We start from the raw sequence: 26,245 nt of genomic DNA on the forward strand, positions 1-26,245 counted from the left end.
ACAACCACACGCTCACTTCACCCGAAAATCTGTGGCGGGTGATAATGCCAGGGCAATGTTTTGAGTGTAAGGAATTGATTACAGGGCTGCCATCGTTAAAACATAGTTCAAAAGCCACGTTTTTCTTGGAAAAGGGTTCATCCAAATTAAGCATCATTGAAAAGTAGCATGTCTTCGTCTTTCTTTCGTATCGTGTTGCGTAGTGTCAAATAGACCGACTTGCAGCACCCTAGGCCCATTGTTACAGCTTCCAGATGATCTCGAATGCTGCGACCTTACTTTACCAAATACTGGAATTACAAAGCCTTAGTATGTAAGGTGTCCCCCATGAGGTCTTGACATTGACGTCTTTAAACTAAACGAGAAAAAAATTTCAGCAGAGGCTTCATAATTGACAAATCTCCTTTACCGAACGTCTCTCAATCAAAGCTCTCTGCTGCAGTCCCAACTTTTCTTTCCGCCCTCGGTAATTTGTGAGGCTAGTGGGCATGCTTACCGTTACCCCCCCCCCCAACAAAGGAATTTCCACCGACCCGAATCATCTTGTCTTTTCAGTGAACCAAAAAAGGTTGCAAGGGCCACTCGGGCAGCGGTGCCGCCGATTTCAGCGGCGCCAGGAAGAAATAAAGCCACACACTTGTAATTTGTTACGTCTCCTCTTTTATTTACGTTACTAATAACTTATGTGTATCACTGCTCTGCGTGGTATTCACCAAGAAAAAAAAAAAGGAGGGGGGAAGGTAGAGGGGCCCGCCGCCCCCGTGGGCCGGGGGGAGCCCTCGGTGGATGCTCGTATGTACAGGGGGGGAGGGGGAGGGGGGCGGGCCGGCCACAACAAACGGGGTCCTTCTCACATCAAAAATAGAGCGCATGAAGATGATGACCGCTGCAATCACATCGAAATGAAGTGGTGGTGGTGGTGAGGGCAGCCGGAGTGCCTCCGCAGGACGCTGCGACACGTGCAAAATGTTCCGACACGCTGGCCTGGTATAGATACAGACTCCTTTGAAAAATGGTTTGAGCAAACAGGAGAAAAACAGCAAGGGCAGCACGCCACGTTCCCGCTCTGTATGTTGTTGTTGTTTTCCTGGGCATTCTTCCTATCTCTCTCTCTGTGCATCTAACTGGAAACCGTTTCTTGAAATTGGGAAGGGAACAACCTGCATCAACGTTTGGTACGGCAATTCTCCTCTCTTCCGTCGACGGAAAAAATTAAAGGACCGCTAAGACTACTGGAATGGAATAGTCCTTTCTTGTTTTAAACGTGATGGGTTTTTTTTTTATTTTTTTTTTTTTATTTTCTTTTCTTGCACGAAACAATGTCCGGATTCAACCGAATGTCAAAAGAGAGGCCTTCTTTTGTTTGGGATGCAAAAAGGACGCTTTCTCCTAAACTCCTCCCATCAATCTTGGCCTAGCAGCTTTCATCTGCCCTCCAGTTCCAATACGCTTGTCATGAAGATTTTTTTTTTCCACTTTGAAAACTGTGAGGTGTGACTCGAAAAAGACATCACAAAAAATCCCCCCTCCCCAAGATTCAGAAGAGAAAAAATGTACAGACAATACAGTACACATGTAGTATGTATATACAAAATCTACAGCTTTGCTAGACTACTTGTTTCAAAACAACAGAAACATCTCAGTCCCTAAGAACAAAGGAAGCAACCATTATAAAGTACAAATAAAAAGCAACATTTCCTTTTTGCTTCCTCGGAGACATTAAAAAAAAGAAAAAAAGAAACGGATTAAAAACTATACCAGGTACAACTTCTTTCTTCTGTACAGAACTAAACATGGGATGAATGAAATCAGTGGACTTCTGTACATTCTTGAAAGTGAATGAAAAACGCAACGCAATCACTGTATAAGAGCAGAACAGAAATGCAACGCAACTTTACAACTGTACAGTCAGAGACGGAGTTGCCTCTTGGCAGCGCTCTCTCCACAACCATGGTAAGGGACATCCGAAGTGACTAAACTAAAATGATAGTTTGTCCTCTCTCTCCTATATATAGTATGTATATGCAATGAAATCCCTGACTCTTTTTTTTTTTCTTTCATCCTATGAGTGAAACAGAAACTGTACAACATTACCATCGCTTGGTTTTGGACACACACATGCGCACGCGCACAAACACACACACATGCAGACCTACCACATATGCATGGGGACAAGAAAATTTAAAGGGGAGCCCAGTTTTCCTCATCTATGTACACACTTAAAATCTTTGCCATATTTACTTATATCACATAGTTGTTTGAGCCTGCATTTATATATATATATATATATATATAGCATTTTCTTTTCTTCGACATATTCCTCCCCGAGACGGCGGTGCTCTCTCACCCGGGGATTATATATATATATATATATATGTATACATACATAAATATATGTACACACACACATCAACTGGTATGTACAACCTCGTCCCCAAATGCAGTGCTGGACAACAGCGTCACTCGTCCGACAACAGAAACGGGGGAGGGGGCAACGTGAGCCCGCCGCGACAGGGGACGACTAACTTTGCAGAGCACCATTGGTTTCTCGGGTTTTGGTTTTGCTTGTCGGGCGTGAAAGTGAGTGGGGGGACACGCCGCCAGGACCTAGACGGTGGCGATGATCACCAACAGGTGGGCGATGTCGCTGACACTGTGCAGGAGGTCGGGCGCGATGCGGGCCAGGTTCTCGTTGGAGAACTCGCACGAGGGGAAGATGTGGATCACGTAGGCCGGCTGCAACCAAAGGAAGAAACCCCGTTAGGTCCGAGCTCCCTCCCGGACGGAGATGGCACCGACGCAACAACCGCCGTTCTGAGATTAAGTCTCGTGCTTGTAAACTGCCGTGCGCACTAGGGAGGTGCGAATAGTGATTTTTCAGTAGCGAATACAAAGCAAATAGTTCCAAATAATTTCGAAGTGAAGCGCATAGTTTGTGAACGTCACTACAATCATGGTAGTGAATTCCGAGACTAGGGAACAAAAATAAGGTCAAACGCAACAAGGTGTGAAAGGTAGTTCACCAGCATGCCTACAAAATGAGTCTTATTCCAATACAGTCATGTCTAATTAATATGGACACTTCCGTTGCCCAGAAAAATCGTCCATAACGGTGAACCAAGGTCAAGATCACAAATATTGAACAAGAAGCGTGGCCATGAAAGACACAGTTAATTTAGGAAAAATAGGCTGAGGCTCATTTGCACAGACATTTTGGTGTTGGCTAGTAGAAACGCAATCCACAATAGATTTAAGACAGCAGACCTGTTGCTCCTATTTTTATTGCAACTTGTGTTCCAGCCTTGATTGGTGAATTCATTTATAGTATGTACTGCATACAAAATTATAATTTTTCTTTTTTAAAATTAAGGTGTGTTTTGCAGCATTTTGAACTTCAAAATACTTTGAAAATATTAGAAGCTTCCAAATAGCCCTATTCGTTTCAAACTTTGAATTGAATATGGCATTATTCGCTTCAATGATTGAAAGTTTTAAATATTTGCACAACCCTAGTACGCACGAAGATGCAGCTCGCATGAGGCAGTCACGGGCCTCAGCGAAGATGAAGCTATAGTTTGTTGCAGGTTAAGAATACCTGGACAAGCTCAGGTCCACAAAGCCCTCCACTCTTTCCACTCAATCAGAGGGAACACTGGAGAGGAGAAAACCACCAATCATGGCAAGCAGAGAGCTTTGTGGGCAGGGGCCTGTCTCACTGTTCTAAATCTTGAATAGACCATACGGCGTACAAGGTCTAGGTAGAAACAATAACGCAATAACTTTCAAATAGTCCTAGAAGGAAGATTGAGGTACACCTAAGCATTTCTTATGAGTTGTGAATGCGAAAGCATGTACATCAATCTTGCTATAGATGATTGAGCATGTTGCTTTCTAATTTATGATTAGAAAAGAGGGACAGTTAAGACAAACAGACAAGACAGGCTTTCTACTTTTGCTGTGGCGCGCTGACTGACGCTGGCGGACACGCAGCGCCATGAGGTGGCAGGTCGTTGAAACTGACGTGCAGCATCAGTTTCAACGACCGGCCACCCCATGGCGCTGCGTGTCCAGCAAATGGGTGCCTGGTCGTCGCGGGCTAGCCAATGGGATCTCAGCGATGTAAAAGGTGCCATTGGCTGTGGACACGTGCTAGCCAATGGGATCGAGGCCGTGTAAAAGAGTCGTTTGGCTCTTTCGCTCCATGAAACAATGTTTTAATGCTTTTGCATTAAAACATTGTTCTTTTCAGTAGCCTACTTGACAGTGGGAATGCGGGGCAGACTGGTCTGAGAGCTGGAGAGAAGCCGCTTCCGAACTAAGTAATCTGGCTACTGACTAACATTTTGCTATAAGATAGTAACAGGTGAGCTTGTCTAGAGCCCCCTAAAGATTCCAGAAGGTTAAGGCACTAGTCGTTGGCTGTCACAAGGCAGCTTTAAGAGGTAACCAAGGAAATGATAATGGCTTCTCGCTGACAGCAGTTTACAGAGCTTTTTACTATAGGCACACCACGCAGCCTTCAGAAAGGGGTAGTTCTAATGAGCACCTCCGACAGCTTGGGACTCTAAGATCCTTACAAAACTACACTCCAATAAACAAGACGAAGCACCCTTTCCCACTAGCATGTCTGTATCTTTTAATGAATCACTTCATCATCAACTTTGTACTTCTCAGGGCCCTTCAACTAATGAATCAATCGACTGAGGTTGCTTCCGGTAAGGACAAGGTGTCATACCATTCAAATAACGAACACCTACACCAAAGGCATGAACAAAAATAGAACCTCTCAACAACCCAGACGATGCTTGAAATTGTGATTTGAACAAAAGAGGCAGGATGGTTTATTTGCAGGTGGCTCTTTCGTGAAAAGATATGTAAATAGCGGAGCAAAGCTCAAGTGTGCTTGCAACACTGGTAGAGGCATTGGAAGAATTTGTACCGTGAAAGGTGTTGGTTCAAAAACTCAGACTCTTCCGAGGATAAGTTCCACTGTACTGGTTTCTCAGTCGACAGACACTTTTGAAGCACGCCTCACCTGTTGTGAGCCGGGTGCTGCGGCATTAACGATGCCGGCGGCCTGCTTGAGCTGCAGGTAGTTGATGAATCCGTTGCGCAGATTGTTGGACTGCTGGAGCACGTCCATGTGGTCCCGTCCGCAGGGAAGGGCCAGTAGGATGCAGTGCTCCTCCACCATCTGACGAAGGGAGACACAGCAAAGGCAAAACAGACTTTAGGCCTCGGAGAACACTGGAGATTAAAAAAAAAATAACATTTCTCGAGTCGGAACTCACACGAGTTTACAGAGAGATACAAAAACCTGGAGAACAGGGTCTTGTTTACACCGCCAGCAAACGCTTTCGTCTCCTGGAGTCAGTTTTGTCGGTGGAAGAGGAGAACGACAAAATCTCGAGCAATCTGGTGTCTAATCAACTTTTAAGGGCACCCGATAGATCTTTATGCCCTTAACACTGCAAGCTCTTGTATAGTTTGCAGTCAGATTCCTAGTAGATTAATAGTCATACTGTCCTGCAAGGCTATCGTTCAAACTCGAGCAGCAAACGAAAGACATTGTTGTTTGCAGGCCCATGAAATAAAGAATGTTTTTTTTAAGCTCGAGCGTCAGCAACACGTTTATAAACGAGCAATACAATGCAAAATCTTTCAAAAACAACAAAAAATATATTATTTTGCTTACTAGAAAATAAAAATGGATGATTGTCATGCTATACATTGACCCTAAAAAAACACCAAAGAAAAAATATTTTTTAACATCCTCTTAGGCTGTTAAAAAAAAAATATATTTTTTAATAATTTTTTTGTTTTTTTTACAAAAAAAAAATTGCTTGCAAAAATAAAAAAATATATATATATATATATATTTTAATTATTTACAGCCCTAGACTTGTTTTAGCTTATAGCTTTCAAACTAGTGCGCCATGAGTGAATTCATAGCGTCAGCACCACGTCGCCACACGTACACGCTGAGAAAAAGTTTTCTTTTTTTTTCCTTTGCAGTGTTTTTTAAGAGTGCAGCAAACGCTCGAGCCTACGGCATGAATCAAAGAGTGCCAAAGGTGCAATATGGTGGAATTCGTCATCTTGTTAAGTATGTCTGCTCTAACCAGATAAACCAATCAAGCACAGTGAATGCACCGTGACCTTGCGGTTTTCGTTTATGTGTCTGTGTTTGTGTGCTTTCCGGTCTTCGACTGTGTTCTTACTTATGGTACAGCACACTCTCATTCATTCAAACTCCAGGACGCCACAAATTTTGTTTGAATTACTGCAAGTTTGAATTATCAAAAGTTTATCTAAACATGATGGTAGATAAAATTATGAATTGCCATATGAATGGCTACACATACAAAGCAGATATTCAATGACTGCTCCTACATAGGCCTACTGATCACAAGCAGGTATGCCACACGTGAAACATCCGTGAAATGCTTGACACAAGTTCATTTATCCCTCAAAAATGCTGTTTTACTGTGTACAGTATAGACCACTTACAACGTAACCGCTTATAGTGCAGGACCGGGTATAACGCGGCTTTTTTAAACCACCGGTTCGCCTCCCATAGAACTCCATGTATTTACATACCGCTTAAAATGCAGGCGCGCGAAGGGAAATACCGGTTATAGTACGGTTTCTGGAAGAGCCCGGCGGCCGTGCCGACTGACCGGCGCAGCGAGCACGCTTCCCTTTGCGGCGCTAGATAACGGCGCGAGCCGCGAGCGGCACTCGCGGGGCAAGGAGGTTGCTCGAAGAAACCGGGAGATGCGAAGAGAGAGGCTGCAGTTGCCATAGCGACGGAGGGACGCATGCACGTGTCGTTCTCGTGCGTGCGTCCCTCCACTGCGATGGTTGGAAACAACCGCAACGACAGACCAATCGCAGGTCGAGGAGAAGTGTTCGCGCGCGTTGCATGCCGGCAGTGCGTACACACTATTGACTCTCTCCTTTCCCCCCCAACCTCTATTACAACGCTTCTCCTCCTCTCCGGTCGCGGGCCGGCTGCGTCTATCCGCAAACATGGCGTTGGTTTTGATCGTCGACGTAGATTGCGTGATGGAGGCTCATCGTTACGCGTAAAAGCGCTACCCTTGACTGTGAATTTTCGTTGTGTGTCGTTATGATAACCCAGCACGTACTAGAAGGGAAGATCCAAGGGAAGATCCACCTACTCGTGCGGCGATGTCGTGGCGGCACTCTCAAGACGGCAGAAACGCCCGTGTTGTTGTGTTTGTTTACTTCGACTAGAGTGGTGCTTTCTGTGTTTTCGAACATCGCCCGGATTTCTTATTTGGAGCATTTCATGCCTGTGCTCAAGTTGAAGGTATTACTGGCGCGTACCGTATAAAGGATGCGAATTTTCACGCGTTTTCATCGCCGGAGAAAAGTGATTAGGGTTAGCAATCCTGAACGCTCGCAACGTCCGTCCGCAACCCGCGACGCTGTTAAAAGGCTGCGCCAGGCAAAAGTCACTCATTTCTTTCAAAATGTGTGACACACTTGAGACAGAACTGTTCTAGTCTGGTGAAATAAAGACTTTCCTCAAACTAAGCTTTATTTTTCACCTAACATAAAGTAAATTCTTTTACAAAGGTAAGTAGTCTCATGGCATGTATTTTGGCCTGAAAAATTGATGTTTTGGTTATAACGCGGTACCGCTTATAGTGCGGATTTTTGCAACTCCCGCGACATACGTTATATGCGGTCTACACTGTAGACAGCACATAACAACTCAAAACAAAATGAGTTTGTTCATCGGGCCAAGAAGTTGTCTAATGTGAACTATTAAGCAGGTGACACATGGGCGATGACAAATGGCACTATGCGGCAGTTTTCATAGCAACTTGCGCAGACGCTGTGACATGGACTTATGCCGTGCCGCCACGTCACAGCATCCGCGCAAGTTGTTATGCAAATCTGCGCCCGCTTGAGCCCCGTCGAGTGCGCTTCTCACCAAGCACCAGTGCACCGTGGAAAAGCAACACCCAGGAGAGGTGGCCTCTCTGCAGTGGACAGGTGCTCGTTAGGAAGCGCACTAAACGGGGCCGTGAGGAAAAAAAGTATGAATTACACGAAAATGCCGTTCGAATTAAGCGGCCTATGAATGCATTAGAAATATAACGGACAACCAACATTTTGAAATTTTTTCGAATAATTTTACAAGTATGAAATATCCGAGTATGAATTATTGCGAGCCTACTGTAAAACAAAAGATAGCAAGATGAGGCCGTCAGGTCTGTTGAGCTTCCCACTTCAAAGCAAGAAAGAGCTCCGAAGCGAGAGCCCTCCCCGGTTATAGAGGGAGGTGCACGCACCTGCATTTTCCTGGCCACTCCTTCAAGCTGCGTCTGCTCCAGGCGCATCCTCTGGGCAATGCGGACGGGCGGCGTGCAGCCGTCCGTCATGGGAGGCAGGGACGCGACCGCTATCCGCGAGTTGCCCGACACAAAGTGCATCTGTACCGCAGCCTGATCGTTCTTCAGGGCCAACAGCCCCTGCCACATCACGGGGTACCTCTGCAAACAGACAAGAACAGAGGGGCATCTGTCAAACTCCAGTCCGGCACTTGGCAAACGCACGCTCTGCTACTCAAGCTTTGCTACTTCTCCGTGAGCCTCCTCAAATGCCCATGCCATCGCTGTTGCTCGGCAGGACGGTCAAACCTCTCTGTCCCGATTGGTCTTCCGACGTCTCCCGACGGTGCCTTCGACATACAAGCGATCTCAGAAACGAGATTGGGCCGGGAGTGTCGGAGGCTGGGTTCAAAGCCCCGCACATTGCAAAAGGAATCTTTGCAATCCCCCTGGAAACCACGAGAGCACCGAGTGAGCAGGACGGGCTCACCTGTAGCAAAAAGGAGTCGCCCTGCGGGGGCACCTGGGTGGCGTGAGGCGGCGTCTGCGGCTGGGTGCGGGGCACGGCCGGCCCGGGCTGGGACAGGGTGTGCGCGGGGGGCGGCCCGTGATGAAGGGGGGCCTCCAGCCCCGTCTGGCGCTTCTTGAGGGCCTCTGACTCGGGGGGTGCCACCAGCTCCTTGGTGAGCCCCACGGGGGAGTGCAGGAAAGGGGCCGGGGGGGATGCCCCCAGGGGCTCCAAGGCCCCCCCGTGGTACAGGTGCTGGTGGGCCGCGGGGGGCTTGGGCTCCTCCTTCTTGTCCTGCAGGTGGGGCGGCCGCAGCGAGTACGGGCTGGCCACCGCGGGGGAGTCCGTGACCCGCTCCTGGGGCGAGGAGGCCACGCGGGGGCTCAGCTGGCGCAGGGGGAAGGGCCCCACAGGGGGACGCAGCAGGGGGTCCTTGGGGGCCTCGTCCCGCTTGGGCCCCTCCTTGGGCTCCTCCTTGGCCTCGTGTTTGCCCCCCTCGCGAGGCTCGGGTGGCGGCCGGAAGCCCCCCGGGTAGGCCAGGCGCAGGCCCTGGGGCAGCTCGGGGTGCAGGGCGTAGTGGGGGTGGGTGGCGGCGTACAGCATCTGCTGGTGTACGTAGGCTGACAGCTCCGAAGGGTGCATGCCCAGCGGGCCCGGCACCAGCAGGGGCTGGCCAGGAGGGCTGCGCAGGTGCAGCAGGTCCTGGGGAGGGGTCGGGGTGTGCGGGGGCGTCGGGGTGCCCACGTGCACCCCCGGCCGCCCCACCCCGATGTACTGGGAGGCTGCCATCGCCAGGTAGTTCTTCTGCTGCTGCAGCAGGTGCGGGTTCTGGAGCAGCTCCGCAATGACCCCGCCCGGGGCCGCACCCACCCCCTGGGAAGCCCCCGTCGGAGTGTGGGAGCTGCCCGGCTGTGGGGAACGAGGAAATGTCAGGAATGTCCATCCCCTATCTCCGTCACACACCCGTATGTCCATCATATCTGAACTCAGAAGACCAGGTTTCTTGCCATATAAGCGTTTGAAAGACATGCGCACTGCCTTTCCCATTTTGTGAGTGACTATAGTGACATTGACACAAGTGGCATAGCCAGGAATATTTTTATAGGGGGGGGGGGGGGGGGGGGGGGGGGCTGAAGTGGCAAGATGTACATGACTTGGGGTGTGGAAAAGGGGAGGGGGGTCGATCACCTTAGACGAAAATGGGTACTATCCAAGTTTCAAAGAGCATGTTCAAAGGGCTCGAACAGAGTCAATGAGAGTCACCTGCTTTGACGTGGAAGCGACCATCTAACCTAAGGCATAACCTAAACAAACACCACAAGAGGAATTATGGTGGCCAGCAACAACAGTAATCCGCTAAATTTAGTGATATTTAGAAGAAAGAAACTTTTTAGACAGTTGTGGTGTTAGACTTGCATTCAGGGATGGTGCGTTGAAATAGAATGGCTCAGCACTTCCACGCCTGAAAGCACCTAAAAAACGAACTGATATTACAGAGCTTTTTACAGCAATGTAAGTGGGATTTTTATGGTTCTGGCATTTGTCTTTGGATTAATAAACGTTTCATTCATTTCCACTCCTTTTTCATAGGTTCAGTAACGAGTCTTAAGGTCTTAAGATAACAAGTCCTAATATAGGAAAAATTACAGCCCGGTTCAACAGGTTTACCGTAAAGGTTTTCTACCGTACAGATCACAGCATACAGTTTTGCGATAATGAAACTGCTTAACTCGAAACCCTGTCCGAGTTAAGCAGCCGTCAAAGTGGGCAACCTTGAGAGAGCCATGCGAGGCAATCACTGCCTGCCAATGGAAGACAAGAAAGGGTCCTTACCATGCCGGCAGCCTCGTAGCTGCCAAAGGGAGGCTGGAGGAAGCCCTGCTTGGAGGGGTGCTGAAGGGCGGCCCCCTTGGGGCCTGGCCCCCTCTGCTCGTGCATCTTCCCCGGCGCCTGGGCCATGGTGGAAGCGCCCTGGGGGTGGCCCAGCTGGGGCCGCGCCGAGGCTGGGGATGTCCGCGACACCCCCTGGGGCGGCAAGGCAAAGGCCTCGGCCACCTTGGCGTGCGACATGGCTGCTGCCGCGTGCTGCTGTTGGAGGTGCGAGGCCACCGACACCGGCACCCCTTTGTGGTCGGCCCCCGGGTGGTGCACGGAGTGCACCGGCGAAGGCTGCTGGGGGTGCTGGTGCGGGTGGTGCTGCTGCTGCTGATGCTGGTGCTGCAGCTGCTGTTGGTGGTGCTGCTGATGTTGCTGATGCTGCAACTGCTGCTGCTGCTGATGGTGCTGCAGCTGCTGCTGGAGTTGTTGCTGATGCTGCTGGTGTTGCTGATGTTGCTGCTGCTGGTGTTGTTGCTGCTGCTGGTGTTGTTGCTGCTGCTGCTGCTGATGTTGCTGCTGATGTTGTTGCTGCTGATGCTGCTGATGTTGCTGGTGAGACTGCTGGTGCTGCTGCAGATGTTGTTGCTGCTGGTGTTGGAGCGGCAATGCAGGAACCTGCGCCGGAAAGAGGAACGACATGTAGTGCAATCTCACGACGACCGGCAGGGCCGACGACACCCGAGAGAAACAATAAACTCACCTCCATCTTGCCCTGCCCGCAGAGCATCTGAGGAGGCATCCCCATCACCATGCCGGGTGGATGACCGGCAGTTCCCGCCAGCTTAGGGCCCTCTGGTTGAGGAAGCGCCTGCGGCTGCGGCAGTGCGGTGCTCCTCACCACAGAAGGGTGCGCCACTCCTGAGGAACAAGAGATCGGCCTGGGCATGTGTTGGGGCTGCTGCCCCGCCAGGGTGGTGAAGGGCAGCGGGTACTGGGGTCCCAGGGGCCTTGCCCCAACCCAGGCCCCCATGGACTGCCCGAGAGACACGGGCGGTTGTCCCAAGGACACGGGAGGCTGCCCCACAGGAGCCAGGACCCCCTTGGGACCTCCAAACTGCTGTGGAATCGACGGGCTTGCGGGCGGCGGCACGTTTGTGGGCATGGGGTGTTCTGCCGGCTTGACCGCACCGCCGTTGAGGCCTTGGGGCACGACGTTCAATTCGGGCACCTTGACAACGGAGCTTTCTGTCTTGACATTAACCGAAACCACCTTGTGCGTCTCGGGCTGGGAGTTGACTATGAGCCTGTGGTGACCGGTAGCTCCTTGTAATACCGTATGGTTCTTAGGGTTTCCAGCGTGCGCCAGCACGGGCGGCCGCTGGATTTGTTCTGGTACCGGCTTCGCTTCCGGCTGTTCTGCCTCTGGGACTTTCGTGGCGACGGCTGCCGCCGGCATCGCTGCTGGGGTCCACGTGGGGACGGCCGCCTCCTTGGCGTTTGGAACGACGACGGCTGGGTTTTCTGCTGGCTCTACGGGGACCTGCGGTTTGGTGGGTTTCGGAGCAGCCGCCGCCGCTTCTCCTTCGGGGAGCGCAGTGGGTTCTCCTTTCTTGTTCACGGGTGTGAGAAAACCAGTGACCGGATCGATCAGCTCGGTGGGGCTCAGCCGGGAGTCGCTGTCGTCCTCGCAGGTAGCTTTCTGCTCTTCCTTCGCCCTGGTTTTGAAGAGCTCCACCTTGAGCACTGGCACGGTGGCCGAAGCGGCTGGAGTCGACTGAGCAGCCGGCGTGCTGGCCTCCTGCAGCAGTGGTCCAATGAAGCCCTCCTCCTTGGCGGCCTCCTGTCCAATCTCTTCTCTGATCCCGCCCTCCTTCGGCTGCTCGGCCTTGGCGGACGACCGCGTGAAACGGAAAGATCGCAGGGACATCTTGGACTCGGACTTGTTGTTCTGCTCCGCGTCTGAGCACTGGCTCTCGGGGGCTGCAGTGGTGACTGTGGCGGCGGGCTTGGCTTCTTCGGGGCTCTCCTTCACCTTGTTGTCGGCTATCACCAACACAGGGGCCTCGGGTTTGTTCTTGTCGGCCTCGTCTCCCTTGGAGTCTTCATTGCGGCGACTTGACCTGGTCCTGCGAGCTGCCCGGGTGATTGGCCCCTCCGGCTGCTGGTCGCTTTCATCTTCGCTGGGCCGGAAGTTACCTTCAACAGAAGAGGGCACAGAGCGAATGAAAGAAACATTCCCAGGGCTGTTCCAACTTCTAGAAAATTTTACAGCGAAGCTGTTTATGGCTAGGGTTTCATTATTTTTCGTGTGCGATGACTAAAAACTTTATGCTCGCACCGCTGCACACGCACGCCTTCCCCGTATAAAAGATTTGAAGTAAATAACCAAAACAAAGTGCTGACAGACGCACATGCAAGGTGCCATTTGTTTTAGGCTTTTACTTTAGAGCCGTTACTGCTGCAGATGCCAGCACGTGCAGCCCGTGGAAAACCATTCCCTGCGTTCTCCTTGATGCTTGGGTAATTTAGCAATAGGTCCATTCAGTAGACTAGTTATCAATAGGCACCATTTTCAAGATCAGTAGACTCTCGGTAGATAATAAAGGTTTCTCAAAGATTTGCTGCTGTGCGATCCGTGTCGGCTGTGTCGGCCATGTCTACACTCGCACTGCCCTCTTTGTCGTCATTCCAAGCCGCTTGCGTGCCTAGCTTCCTTTCCTTCTGCTCTCCTGGGGTGGCGGTCCCGTCGCGCGTGTCTAGTTTCCTCCGGCTCCTCGGGGCGGGTCCGTGTCGTGTGCTAAACAGCTTCGCTGGTCATCAACCATCACGGAGTGGAATGGCTCATAATTTTCTTATATTGTTCGAGAACTCAACATTACACTACTACACACTTCCTGGAGCAGCAAAGGTTTGTGAAAGCTCTCATCCCTTAGAGGCGGGTTTGGAAGCACTACACGCCTTTAAAAATATGCCTCGTGCTCAAGTTTTCATACGATAAAAGGCAGTGCAGGGAGCGTTATGAGGCTTGTCTGGCTAAGGTCGGAATTCGAAGGCCCCAATAAATCGAGCCAAAGGGGTCGGAACCCAAGCAAGATATTGCAATCGTAATATAGAGTTTAAGACAACTTGGTTCGGGTCTGTCTACGTTTTTCAACACCTGTCCTAGTGCAACCTGTGGAAACCTTAACCTGGACACAGTCCAAGTAGCTTTCCACAAATGGACCCCAATTTTACTACATTTTTAAATCAGACTAACTTTCTACAGGGGTCTTTGCCAAACCCCAGCCTGATTAAGTTTAATAATTGGGACCAAATCTGGCCCGACAATTTTAGCAACATCCCGACCCATCCTTTTTTTTTTTTTCACATAGTCTCAGACTCAAGCTATTCCGACATAAGCCTCATCTAAATACAAGGATCTCGGCCCTAGTTGTGCCCACGAAGTGTTAGGCTTCTCAGCGCCTGCTACTTCACTGCTCTTCCTGAACTTGGTATGAAACAGACATTAGCTTTGCATGATTTACCAGCACCGGAGCAGAAAAGTGTAAGGCGTACTTCCGGTTGTATCTGAATGCACATGCCGGAAGTACACTAGCCCTGCACTTTCCCACACCGGTGCAGGGGGTGCAGGTAAATCAAACGAAGCTTTTGTTGCAGGACTCCACAGCATGCCAACGTGCCGAGGAGGAGGATCCCCCAAGTACAAACCCGTTCGCTCAAACAGAAACACAAAGGGAGCGAGAACCAGCTCCTCACCCTTGACAACGTCCTCGATGACCTCGTCTATGGTGGTTTTGTTGGCCTGGGACATGAGTCTCGCAGACTTGCGCGTCTTCATCTGGTGGGCGTCGGATGCCTCCTGCTTGGCGGGCGGCGCCTGCCGCCCGTGCTCCGCCTTGAGCTCCTCCCCCGCCACGGCCTCCGAGGTCTTGACCACCTCGGCCGTGCTGGACGAGCTGCCGTCGTGCCCGTCCTTCTGGTGCAACCGGATCGTGATGGAGATCTTGCCGTGCTGGCTCAGCTCCGTCACGTACTCCCGCGTTGGGGCCGCCTCCTCGTGGGCCTTGTGGCCCTTCGCCTCCTCGTGCCGCTTCTCATGCTCGTGCGGCTTGGCGGCCGGCGGCAACTCGAGCGGCGGCTCTTGGGGCCTGGGGGGGACCGCCTCGGGGGGCGGCTTGTCGGGCTGCTTCTCCGGCGCCGTCTGCCAGTCAGTGCCTCCGAAGGGTGCCTCCTCCTCGTCCTCGGAGTCCTTAAACTCGTACACGTCGTAAGCGCTGCTACTGCCGTTGCCCTTGGGTGCCTTGTGCTCTGCCGGCGGGGCCTGGCGCCCGCAGACGAAGAGCGGCCGGATCTCCTTCTGCTTCTCGGCCTCCTTGTGGTCGGGCTCCTCGGGCTTGGTGGCCTCCAACGGCTTCTCGGCTGGGGGAGGTGGCGAGAAGGCGTGGTGCTCACCCGAGCTCTTCTTCTTCCGCCCCCGCCGCTTCCTCGGCTCGTCCTTGTGAGCATCAGCATCGCCGGGTCTTTCTTCGAGTGGTGGCGCGTCGCCCGACACGTCTGCAACCTCCGCACTGTCCTTGGAGGTGCCGTCCAACGAGAGACGTTCCTCCTCCCGAGGCTGTACCTCCTTGCTGACGGGGCAAGCCTCAGCTTCGAGAGTGGGAGCGTCGCTCTTGGTCTCGTTGGACAAGAACGCGGCCGCATCCTCGTTCTCGGACGACGCGTTTTCGTGGTTGTCGGACCTCAAAGACCGGCGCACCTTGTCCGCTGACGTGGCCCTGCCTCTCCTGGCGGGGACCTTGGGGGCCTCGCCGACTTCGAGGCGCGGTGCGGAGGCCCTACGCACTTTGGTCTTGCGGCCTTTCCGGGTGCCGGGCTTGCGCCTCGCCCCCTCCGACTCGGCCGTGGAGGGTTCCGGGTGGGGAGGGGCGGCCTCGTCTTCGGCACAGGGCGGGTTCTCCCGCTGCTCCCCGGAAGAGTCGTTCTCCTGGTGCGTCGAGTCGTCCGCATCTCCTTCCCGGTGGTCGCCCGTTCCCACCGGTGAGCTGAGCGTCTCAATGATCTCGAGGATCGGGGTGCTGTGCGACATGTCGTCGAACATGTCTTGGTCCTTGCTGCTGTCATTTTCCATGGGAATGTCCGCTGGAACGGCCTCCTGAGTGCTCTCGTCGGGCTTCTCTTTCTTGTCCGGCTCTGACTCCCGCTTGTCCATGGGTGCCGTCCGGACATCGGTCGTTGCGTCTTCCTTGGAAGCGGCATCGCAAGCCTCCTCCTGTCTGATGTGCGGAGGAGACAACGGCTCAACGCTCTTCTCGTCCTGTGTCAGCGGTTCTTCGGCTGAGCTGTCGAGGGGAGCGCGGGCAGGCGATCCGACCTTGGGCTCCGTTTCTTCACTGGCTTCAGGGATCGTGAGAGCTGTGCATGGGCTGGTTTCATTCCTGGGTTCCTCTTTGGTCGAGAGATAGGACTGCACGTACAGAGGCTCAAAAGGCTCCTCGAGGCCTTTGTCCGCAATTTCCAGACGGTGCTCCTCGTCGGTGTCCGACAGTAACCGCTGGTCCATGTCCTCCGACCTCCTCCTCCTCCTCTTTTTCAATTTGTGTCTTTCCAACTTAGTGGTTGCAGCAGGCGGCTCAGACTCTTCCGCAGAAGTGGTCTGCACTTCCGGCTGAACGACGTCGCGCGTGAGATCTGGGAGCTCTTTTGGGGGCTCTGCACTTGCCTCAATGTCTTTGGCTTCTTGGAGCAGGGGCGGCTCCGACGGGACTTCCTTTGTGCACTCTTCCGCCTCGCTCTCGGGTCGCGTCGGCGAACCAGCAGGCTCCTCTCCTGGCTTGTCAGCCAGCCGTGACAGCTGCTGCGGCGGCTGCTGCAGAGAGTGGAGAGCGTCGGTGAACTCGAGAGCGCCACCGGACTCCCGGCTCTCCTCCTGGGTCAGGTCAGGCATTGAGGTGTCGATCTGCAGTGAGCTGGAGCTCTCATCCGGCAGCAGGAAGCTCATGGACTCCTCCTGTTGCGGGTGGTGCTGCATCATGGGCTCGAGGTAGTCCGGCTCCTTGGGCAGCTCGGGGGCCGAGATGCCGTCGTTGCCCATCTCCTGGAGCAGAGCGTACACGGCCAGGTCGTCCTCCATCTTTCGCGGGCTGTCCAGCTCGTACGAGCCCTGCTCCTTCTCGTCCATCTTGAAGTGCTCCGCCTCCTCGTGGCCAAGGTAGCGCGGAGAGCCCGAGTGGTTGGACGGCAGCTCCTGGGTTGCGGCGAGGCCCGTGTAGACGTCTTCCTTGGCAGAGGACGTGCCGAGGACGTCCTCCAGGACCTTGGCCTCCTTGGCGTGCGCGTCATAGACCTTCTCGTCCTTCATGTGCCACGAGTCCCTACCCGAGGAGAAGAGCTCCTCTTCGAGCCGCTTGGTCTCCTTGGCTGCCTCCTCTTCGAAGTGCCTCTCCACCTGGTGGGGCTTCTCCTCCCTCCGAGGAACGGCGTCCCCGTCTCCAAACGTGCTCGTCTCTTCCGACTGCGCAAGCAGCTCCTCTTCCAGCCGCCTCGCCTCTTCGACAATGTCTTCGTCAAGTCGAATGTCCTCCGTCAGCTTGCTGTCCTCATCCAGAACTGCAGGGGCCGCGTAAGGGGGCGCGGGCTCCTCCCGGGGCTCCCTTGGAGGGCTGCAAGGCGGTGGCTCTTCTTTATGCCTCTTCTTCTTCTCCTTCTTTTTCTTCCTGTGCTCTTTGCTCTTGGCCTCCTCGAGCCGTGAGTCCTTGTTGTCTTCGTCTTCGCTCACATTTCTCGCGGCTGGTATGTCACAGGTTATGTCATCGTACGGAACGCGCTCCATGCTGTAGGCAGTGCTCTTCTTGTCCGTCGAAGGGAAGTCTTTGCCGGCAGGGTGGGTTTCTGCACTCTCGTTCAGGGCGTTGACGATCTTGTCAAGCTCATGGTCACTCTCCCTTTTCACAATGGCTTCCGCCTCGTCGTACTCCCGCTTGATCTCTCTCGCGGGAGAGTACCTCGCATCCACGGCCAGTTTGTTCTTGGTGCAACTCCAGCTCTCCATATCTTTGTCCCTGGACTTGACGGAGGGCTCAAAGTCGTAATCGGACAGCTCAGACTTAATCTCTGCGTCCGACATGATGCTGGGCTGCAGCACGGGCGGCGAGCCGAGCAAGTGCTTTGGGGAACCGATATACTTGGACGACACGGAAGACTCGTCCAGCAGTGCCCCCGCGTCCCATGGATGGTCCGCCCTTTTCTGAGAGGTGGAGGTTTGGGACGTGTTGGATGGCTTGTCGCCCGACTTCTTCTCCTTCACCTTCGAGGACTTTTTGGATTTTTTGCGCTTCTTGCTCGAGTGCCTCTGCCTCGACTCTCCTTCTTCGTCCGGCCTGGGCTCGTCAGTGTCCCTGCTGGGCCTCTTGCTTTTGCTGCTGCTGTGAGTAGATGGCTCCTTGGGATGGCATTCCTCGTGTTTCCCATCTTCCAGCCTCGATGACGGCTTCGGTTTGCTAGACTTGCAGTCATCGAGCTTAGGGTGGCAGTCGTCGTCAGAGGCGTCCAAGTCAGATCGCAGGACGCTGACCTTGCGTGGCCTCTTCTTCTTGTGTTCTTTCCGCTTCGAAGACCGGCTCACGTCTGCGTCTGAGCTCTCCCCTTCGGATTTACCGTGCCGCGAACGCGACGACTTTTCTGAGGAGTGCCTCTGCTTGCTGCGGTGCTTCTGGGAGGGTGTGAGGAGGTGCGAGGGCTCGTCGGAGTCCGAGGTCTCGATGTCTGAGAGGTCAACCTTCCTTTCCTTGCATTTGTAGGACTCCTTGAGCGACTCGGCGTCCGAGTCGGTGCAGAAGTCGCTGCTCTCAACCCGCTTGTGCAGCAGGCGCATTGCGAAGGACTGTTCGTTTTCGTCAGAGGAGCTCTCAATGACCAGCTTCCTCTTCTTGTTGAGCTGCTTGGACCTGTGAGACGAGACCCTGGACTTGGTCTCGGAGTCGGAAGAGTGGTGACTAGAAAGATCCGAATCCCTGTCCGAGTCCTGATCCGCAGACTTCCCCTTCTTGGCGCGACTCTGCTTGAGCCGGCTGAACTTCTGCCGCATCGTCTCCATGTTGGCCTGGTCTTTGAGGGTCTGGTTCTGGCTGGAGCGAGCCTTCACCTTGTCGTACATGGAGAAGTAGACGGGTTCGTCATCCAGGAAGCAGAAATCGGACGCCTGAGGGGCTGAGGAGGCGCTACCGTCGCCTTTGCTCTTTGACTTGGACTTGGAGTCTCTGCAATGCTCTCCCGAACTCCGCTTCTCCGACCGACACTTCTCCTTGTCCGATCGGTCGGAGCTGTGCTCCTTCCGCGGCTTCCCGCTGCCGCTGCTGCTGCTGCCACCACTCGACGAGCAGGTCAGAGACTCGTGTTTAGAATCTTGCCTATTGTCCTTGTTCGACTCCTTGGGCCGGTCCCGCGACTTCTCTCGACTGTCCCGCGACTTGGCCTTCTTCTCGTCCTTGCCCTTGCAGCTCTTGGACTCCATCGACGCCAACCTGGGGTCGTCCCTCTCTCCGGACTCGCTCTTCGAGAGGGATGAGTGGGACTTTTCCGTCCTCTCCGACTTGGAAGACGACGACTTCTCCAGCTTTTTCTCAGACTTCTTGGAAGACGAGTTGGACTTGCTCGAGCTGTGGCTCTTGCCGAAGCCATCTCGGCTCGAGTGGTGCGACGACAGCTTGGGGCGCTTGGCCTCGGGCTCCGTGGAGTGTCCGCCTTCCTCGCTCCGGTGCCAGCCGGCCTCCGCCGGGAGGTCGAGGTAGGCGTCGCTCGACCGGGACGACTTGGCCGAATCGGACTCATTGCTGTCGACGGACGACACCCGCCGCTTGACCGCTCCAAGGGTCGCCGGAGCGGGGAGCTCCGCCGAGTCATCCCTCTTGTCTTTGACGGGCAGGGAGTTGCACAGAGGCTCCGTGGGGATGATGGGCTCCTTGCAGGAGTTCCTGCTCGAGGCCTGGTGCTCCTTCCTGCTCTCCTTCTTGAAGCTTTGAGGCTCTCGCTTGAGGGGTATGTCCTTCGGAGGAACCAACTCCATCTTCTCCTTCGTCCTAGACTCCTTCCGATTGTGGGGGATCTCCGTTATGGGTTCCTTCTTTACCACCACAACCGCCGGTGCCGTGGGCGTCGCGGCGTGCGGCGTGTGGGGCGGACTCTGGAACACTTGGTGTTTCACGGGCGGCGGCGAGGGCTCCCTTCGCACTGAGCACGTCCTGGGAGACGCCTCATTGTGAGGTTGTGCGGCCACACTCGCCACGGGCGGGTGCTGCTTGCCGTGCAGTTCGAGTACCGTAGGCGTCGTAGGCGTGGTGGGTGTCACGGGAGACTGTGGCACCACACACTGCAGGGAAGGGCTGGGCGCCGTCTGGCCGGGGGAGGCACTTGGGGCGCTGCTCGCCTGGGACAGGCTGGGACTAGAGGCGCCCTGAGGCACCGCGGGCGTCGCGGAAAAGCCCACGCTGGCGAGCGGAGTGGAGAACTCTTTGGCAGCCGCCTTGGTGCGGAACAGGGGCTTGGCACTCCCCGACGAGAGGTCCAGCTTGACGTCCCTCGGCTCGTACTTCTCGTGGATGTGCTCCAGCCGCTTGGAGTCCTGGTCCAAGATGGTGGTCTTGGCCAGCAGGGTCTTCATGATCTCCGAGGGCTCTGACCGGAACTCCTGGGACAGCACGGGAAACCGGGGCCGTTTCTTGATGTTGTACTTCTGGTAGTCGATGACGGCCACGGGCGGCGCCGGCGCCTCGGCTGTTACGGCGACGGTCGCCGCGAAGGTCCGCGTGGGCCCCGTGAGGGCGTTGTACTTCTCGTCTAGCGCCCGGATCTGCTCGTCGAAGGACGGACGGTTCGGAGAAGACAGCGAGCACTCAGAGTCCGAGGAGCTCTCCGGCGGCTCCCGCTTGATCTCGGGCCCCTTGGCGGGCGCTTTGGGGGACGGGCTCGGTGAGAGGGCCTCGGGTACAGTCTCCAGGGGGTCGGGGGCCTTCTCCTCTGCCGCGGGCTCCGGCTGGTGCTGGGCGGGCCGCGCGGAGGCCTCCAGGAACGAACCTCCGCTCCGCGCGTTGGTCAAGGCACTCAGGGGCGAGCAGTTCTCCCGTGGACTCTGCGAGTTGGCCTTGGGAGAGGCCGCCACGGGGGGGGACGTCTTGGGGGAGCGCAGGGCTGCCGCAAACTTGGGCAGCGGCAGGGACAGGGGGCTGGGGTCCCGGCGGGGCCTCGGGGGCCGCGTCTGCTGGGGGTTGTCACTGGAGGAGGACACCTCGTCGATGCACTCTTCGCCGTGCTTGACGTGGAAGTGCAGCAGCGAGGGCGCCTCCCCAACCTCGCTGTCGGTCGAGGACACCAGGCCCGGGTCGCACGGCTTGCCCCGGGCGTCCCCCACGCACATCAGTTCGAACTTGTCTGAGTGCACCTTCTTTACCCGCAGCAGCACTGTCGAGGACACCTTGTTGTGGTCAAGCTGCCTCCTTGGGTCCAGCTGCCTCCGCAGGCAGGGGACGGGCTCGGGCTTTGCCTGCTCACCGGAGTACTTGGCCTCGAGGCCCGTGCGGCAGTTGCCCGGCGGCCTCTTGGAGACCACACTCGGGATGTCCTTGGCCTGCCGTGCCTTGCCAGAGGCCGGGCTGGCCTCGGGCGCCTTGTTCTTCTTGCGGGACGAAGCGTCCGGGGAACATTCTCCGTCGCTCGAGCTCAGGATGTCCTGCACCTGCTTCGAGGGGTACTTGACGTCCCCACGCACGCCCTCCTCCTCGCCGTCGGCGCAGTCCGTGTCCGTGTCTTCGGGCCGCGCGCCGTCCTTGAGCCCCAGCAGCCGCCGCTTCCGCTCCAGCTGCGATGGGGACTCGCTGGTGGAGTTGACGTCTTCCTCCCGGCGGGGGGGTAGCCGGGGACCGCCCCGATCCTGGAAGGCCTCCAACTTGCTGCAGACCGAGGCGAGGGGTGGGGCCTCCTTTGGGCCATCCAGGGAACGCCTCCGCAGCAGGCCCGCCTCCAGGGCCATCTCCTCGGGGTCGACCGGCGCGTCTCGCATCGAAGGACTGCCCACGCGGGAGGAGGTGCGGTTGGGGCTGGGCCGGTGGTGCTGCGAGGAGGGTGGGCGCTCCTTGGAAGAGCCCTTCTTGGAGCCCTTGAGCAGCGGGGGTGGCGGTGACCGGCTGTGGTGCCGCGACTGGGGCGGGGACTGGCTGTGGTGGCTCTCCTGGTCGCTGGTCGAGTTGCGGTGCTTTTTGAGGGAGCCCTTGCGGGACGATGCCCACTCCGGGGGCACCACCAGGACCCCGTCAAGGTGCTTGAGGCGCTCCGGCCGATCTTCGTACAGGACCACGTCGTCCAGCACGTCGTCCTTCTCGGGGAACCTGCGACCCCGTGGAGACCACACCCAACTTCAACGCCACGCACGGAAGACTGCGGACGCTAGAATGCCACGAAGAACTCCCTCACCTATTGGAGCAATCTCGACAATTAGGTCTGCATCTACCATTCGATCGATGATCACGATATGAATCTGCCTCTGAGACACACAGACAACGGCCAAATGAAGCTGGTGAAACATCCTTTGGATTATCTCATGTTAACTGTTGAAACTGAGAGCTCTGTGAACTACCCACCAATGCAATACATAGTCTTTTAGTGCAAAAATTAATTATTTAATTCCAAGCGCTCACATTGGCAGTGCAGCACCATCAAAAAGTACCCTTTTGAACACTCCATGTTGGCACGAAAGGTTTCTTACAGTTTGGTTTTTGCACCATTTTGAGGTGGGTTTCTTTAGATACTACTCGTACCACAAAAATAGGGTTGTGTGCGCGCTATGTGTTACGGTGAACTTTACCATACAGGGGACATCCCAGGGAGATCAAAGAGTGTGCAGAAAGGTGTAAATGGCAGAGGTTCATTTTCAAGTCCCTCCTGCCAAGTCCCAACGCATCTGCTCTGCTTCACCTACTAGGCTTTATAATCTTGAACTGGAGACGGTAGCATTAGTGAAACCCGTATGTAAAAAAGCGCGCATTAAAAAAAAAAAGAAATTGCAGAAAATTGCGGAATGTTGAGGGAGATTTGCCCTCAGCCAGTGTGCCGTATAATGTTTGGAATGGGTTCATTGCTTTCAGTGGGATTGATGTGGAAGACGTTTGTGCAAAAATGTGTGCTTTGGAGGAACGATTATGCGAGATGTTGCGCATCGTTGAACGACACAGAGTCATGCTTTTCTTTTTTTGGCCGAAACGCTCTTTCAGAACGGGGGTGCCTGTGACTGGGAGCGAGAGCATCACTGGAGAGTATGTGGATGTAGAAGGAAAGATGGAGAGGTGAAGAGCGCTCTCCCCGTGATTACGTCGATTTCTCAGAACAGCGGCAACCTACAGGGGGGGAAGGGGAGAAGAGGGAGCAAGAGAGAGCTTTCCTGTAGTTGGCACGTATGTGTGAGGAATAGCGAGAGGGAGGGCAGTGCCTCTGCTGTTGAGTGGGGTTTTGCATTTGTACACAGGCATTTTTTTAACGGGAAGTGGCGCTAACTGCTACCGCTGTGAAACCTGAACAATTCATACTTCTTACATGGTAGTTCTACTAGTACAGACAAACCCACCTGTATCCAACACCTTTCTGTTGTTTTTGTATAATCAAATATTACCAAGAGTGTGTTGCAAGTGGACTGACAGATGTTTTCCGGCAGATTCTAATTAATAATTTGTCGAAACAGCAGAGAAGCATGGAAGTTATTGGCAAATTACACGTTTCTTCCCTCCCCTCCCGTCCCCTCCCCTACCTCTCATTCTTTACATCTCAATACTACAGTAGGCTTGCGATAATTCAAACTCTGATATTTCATACTTCTGGTTAACTCAAACAAATTAATGAATTTTGGTTGTCCCACTATGTTTTCAATTTATTTATAAGATGCTAAATTCTAACTGTGTTTTCGTGTAACTCGTACTTCTTCTCGCGACCCTGTTGAATGTGCTTTATAGCAAGCACTGATGCACACCGGAGAAGCGACACCCACGGAGCTTGCTTTTGCGGTTGCTGCTTCTCCGCAGTGCACCGGTGCTCGGTAAGAAGCACGCCCAACGGGGCCAATAGTCCGCATTACGCTCCGTTCACCCATAGCCTGAGACTGCACTCACATACAGCACTCACACTAGAAAGGCACGTCTCAAAGCCAGAAGCGAGGGCTAGCTTGCACTTGTAGCTTTGGCTGTAGACTCAGCTTAAGGGTGAACAGAGTATAAACAACTTGTTTGCTTGATGAACAAATTCAATTTTGTTTCGAGGTGTCATGCACTGTCTATCCATAATAGACAACACTTTTGAGGGATAAATAAACTTATCTCATTCATTTCATTGATGTTTCACATGTGGCATACCTGCTTATGATTAGTAGGCCTGCGAAGAAATCATCAAACATCTGCTTTGTACATGTAGTCATAAATATAACAAATCATAATTTTATCATGCATCATTGTTAGATGAATTTCCAATAATTAAAACAAATTTTGTGGAGTTTGAAGTAATGAGTCTACCATGAATTCGGAGACAACTTCTGGTAATGAAGCCAAAGCTATGGGTACACCCTAAGCACCGATCAAAGCTGCACACACACAATCTTCAGCATTTCTGAAATGCACGAAAAGGTTGTCACCAAGCACACATCTTTACCGACCCGTACCCCTACTGCAAACGCGCCCCGTCGTCCGGGCGATCGTGCACAAAGCCCCCTCTCTGCGAGACGAAAAGGCGAAGCGGCCGCACCTGTGCCTCCGGTCGGCAAACTCGTCGTGGTAGACGGCGTCGTAGCGGCCGGGGAAGGGCTGTCCCCGGCCCCTGCTGCCGTAGGTGCCCCTCTGCAGCCCCCTGAAGACCCCCCGGGCTGTGCGGGGAGGGGGCTGCACTTCGTATCGTCCGTAGCCACGGCCGTCAAACGCCACCCCCCGCGCATCCCTGGGCAAACCAAAGGGCGCTCTCGGTGAGCTCGCTGCCAGGGACGGCTCCATGCACACATCAACTAGCGCCACGGCGCAGCCGGACGAGCCCCTGAAACGTTTCGAGGAGACCTCATGTGTCAGGGGAACGAGTACGCCACGCCACTGGTCACAGGCACGCTACGCAACTATAGTCCGTTGCAACCTAAGAACGAAGGGCAAGGGCAAGACGGGCCGGGGAGGAGGAAGCAGATGGAGCGCTGGAGAAGAAAGGGGGAAACCTCCTTCTCTCTTTAGCGTTCCGTCTGCTTCCTCCTCCCCGGCCCGTCTTACCCTCGCCCTTCGATCTTAGGTTGCAACGGACTATAGTCGGTGAACTACACAACTGGTCGGACGAGTCACGGACGCCTTTCCAGAGTACCGGAACTAGCACAGCAGCATTCTTGTGCAAAGCACCGAACGAGAACCAATACGGAATTGCTACGCGAAACTTCGTAGCGCAGGATTGTCCGGCTGAGCAAGCCGAAGTGGAAACAAAGCTTTTGCAGCTACAGTCGAGACCTGTTATTACGAAGTCAATGGGAATCGGAAATCACTTCGCTATATCCGATATTTCGTTATAACCGACTTCCTTTATAACGAAGTGCAAAAGGGAATGGGATATTGTGATCGCTTCACTGTAGCCGCTATTTCGTTATAACTGGTCTCGACAGTATTTAGAAAGGACGCTTCCGAGTACTTAATGCGTAACAACTACGAATACCTCGCTTTGTGACCGGTTGCGGATGGCTCTACATTTGTGCGCGAAATCTCGGGGCTTTAATTCGGCTAGCATTGAGGAGGCTGCACGGAACCAACTAGTAAGCACAATTTGCCACGGAGTTCCGTGCTCTGATAGCGCGTTCAATAACTCCAGACGGCCATTCGTGCGGCTCCACCCAAGACGCTCGAATGTTGATATCAATGCATCTAGAGTGCTCTGTCTGATCTTAAAGGGGTACTCCAGCAATTCTTTTTTTTATTTTTTATCAATCTGCCTCAAAATTGGCTCAACGCACCAATAGACACGGTTGTGCCAGTCCCCCAATTCATGCGGTGAAGAAGACATTTTACGAAGTTACTGAATTCTCTAGCTTCATTCTTATTGTGTTTCGTAAGCCGAGAGCCCCTCCTGGCAAGACTGAAGTGTGACGACAGAAATTATATGAACTGGGCAGTAAACCACGTTCCCAACTGAATACAAGATGTCTCATAGTAGGAAAAGAGTGCTTGGAAGCTCATTCACTAAGAAGCTTGAAAAATCGCTTGACATACTCTGTTTAAAACTGCCTGTGCGACCTGAAAGTTTGTAGCGTTTGTGACGTCACACCACTGGAGAGCACGCAGAAATTTGAATGTAGGTTTTGACATCGTGTTTATTTATGGTTTTCTCAATGGCTATTTTGAATTTCGAGACAATAAATAGCATACCGCGAAGACTATAGTTCGGGTATTTAGAAAATCCAATTTGTTAAGGTGGCTGAGAAAACGGCTGAGGTACCTCTTTAACGTGGGCTGCAGCAAAGGCCATTTGCTTGAGCTCAGAATGCTACCCTACTTCACCAAAGCTTGCG

General features: G+C 53.8%; 1 protein-coding gene across 4 annotated transcripts in view; it reads right to left on the reverse strand.

Moving 5' to 3' along the window:
* Nucleotides 1-640: 640 nt before the first annotated feature.
* LOC8035542 (msx2-interacting protein) overlaps nucleotides 641-26,245 on the reverse strand; it is a 220,444-nt gene continuing 194,839 nt past the window's right edge. For 2 of the 4 annotated variants that reach the window (XM_042290909.1, XM_042290908.1), the window contains exons 10-17: nucleotides 24,463-24,651; nucleotides 14,449-22,067; nucleotides 11,453-12,888; nucleotides 10,708-11,367; nucleotides 8,857-9,783; nucleotides 8,328-8,528; nucleotides 5,036-5,194; nucleotides 641-2,736 (exon numbers count right to left, since the gene is read on the reverse strand). In XM_042290909.1, coding sequence (XP_042146843.1) covers nucleotides 2,608-2,736; nucleotides 5,036-5,194; nucleotides 8,328-8,528; nucleotides 8,857-9,783; nucleotides 10,708-11,367; nucleotides 11,453-12,888; nucleotides 14,449-22,067; nucleotides 24,463-24,651 — 11,320 coding nt within the window. In that variant the 3' untranslated portion in view covers nucleotides 641-2,607. Of the gene's footprint in view, nucleotides 2,737-5,035; nucleotides 5,195-8,327; nucleotides 8,529-8,856; nucleotides 9,784-10,707; nucleotides 11,368-11,452; nucleotides 12,889-14,448; nucleotides 22,068-24,462; nucleotides 24,745-26,245 lie in introns of all 4 variants that reach the window. The other 2 variants (XM_042290907.1, XM_042290906.1) reach the window with 1 other exon arrangement.

Source organism: Ixodes scapularis, unplaced genomic scaffold, assembly GCF_016920785.2.
Source record: "Ixodes scapularis isolate PalLabHiFi unplaced genomic scaffold, ASM1692078v2 PGA_scaffold1__304_contigs__length_218370807, whole genome shotgun sequence".
In the NCBI taxonomy this organism is placed as follows: Eukaryota; Metazoa; Arthropoda; class Arachnida; order Ixodida; family Ixodidae; genus Ixodes; species Ixodes scapularis.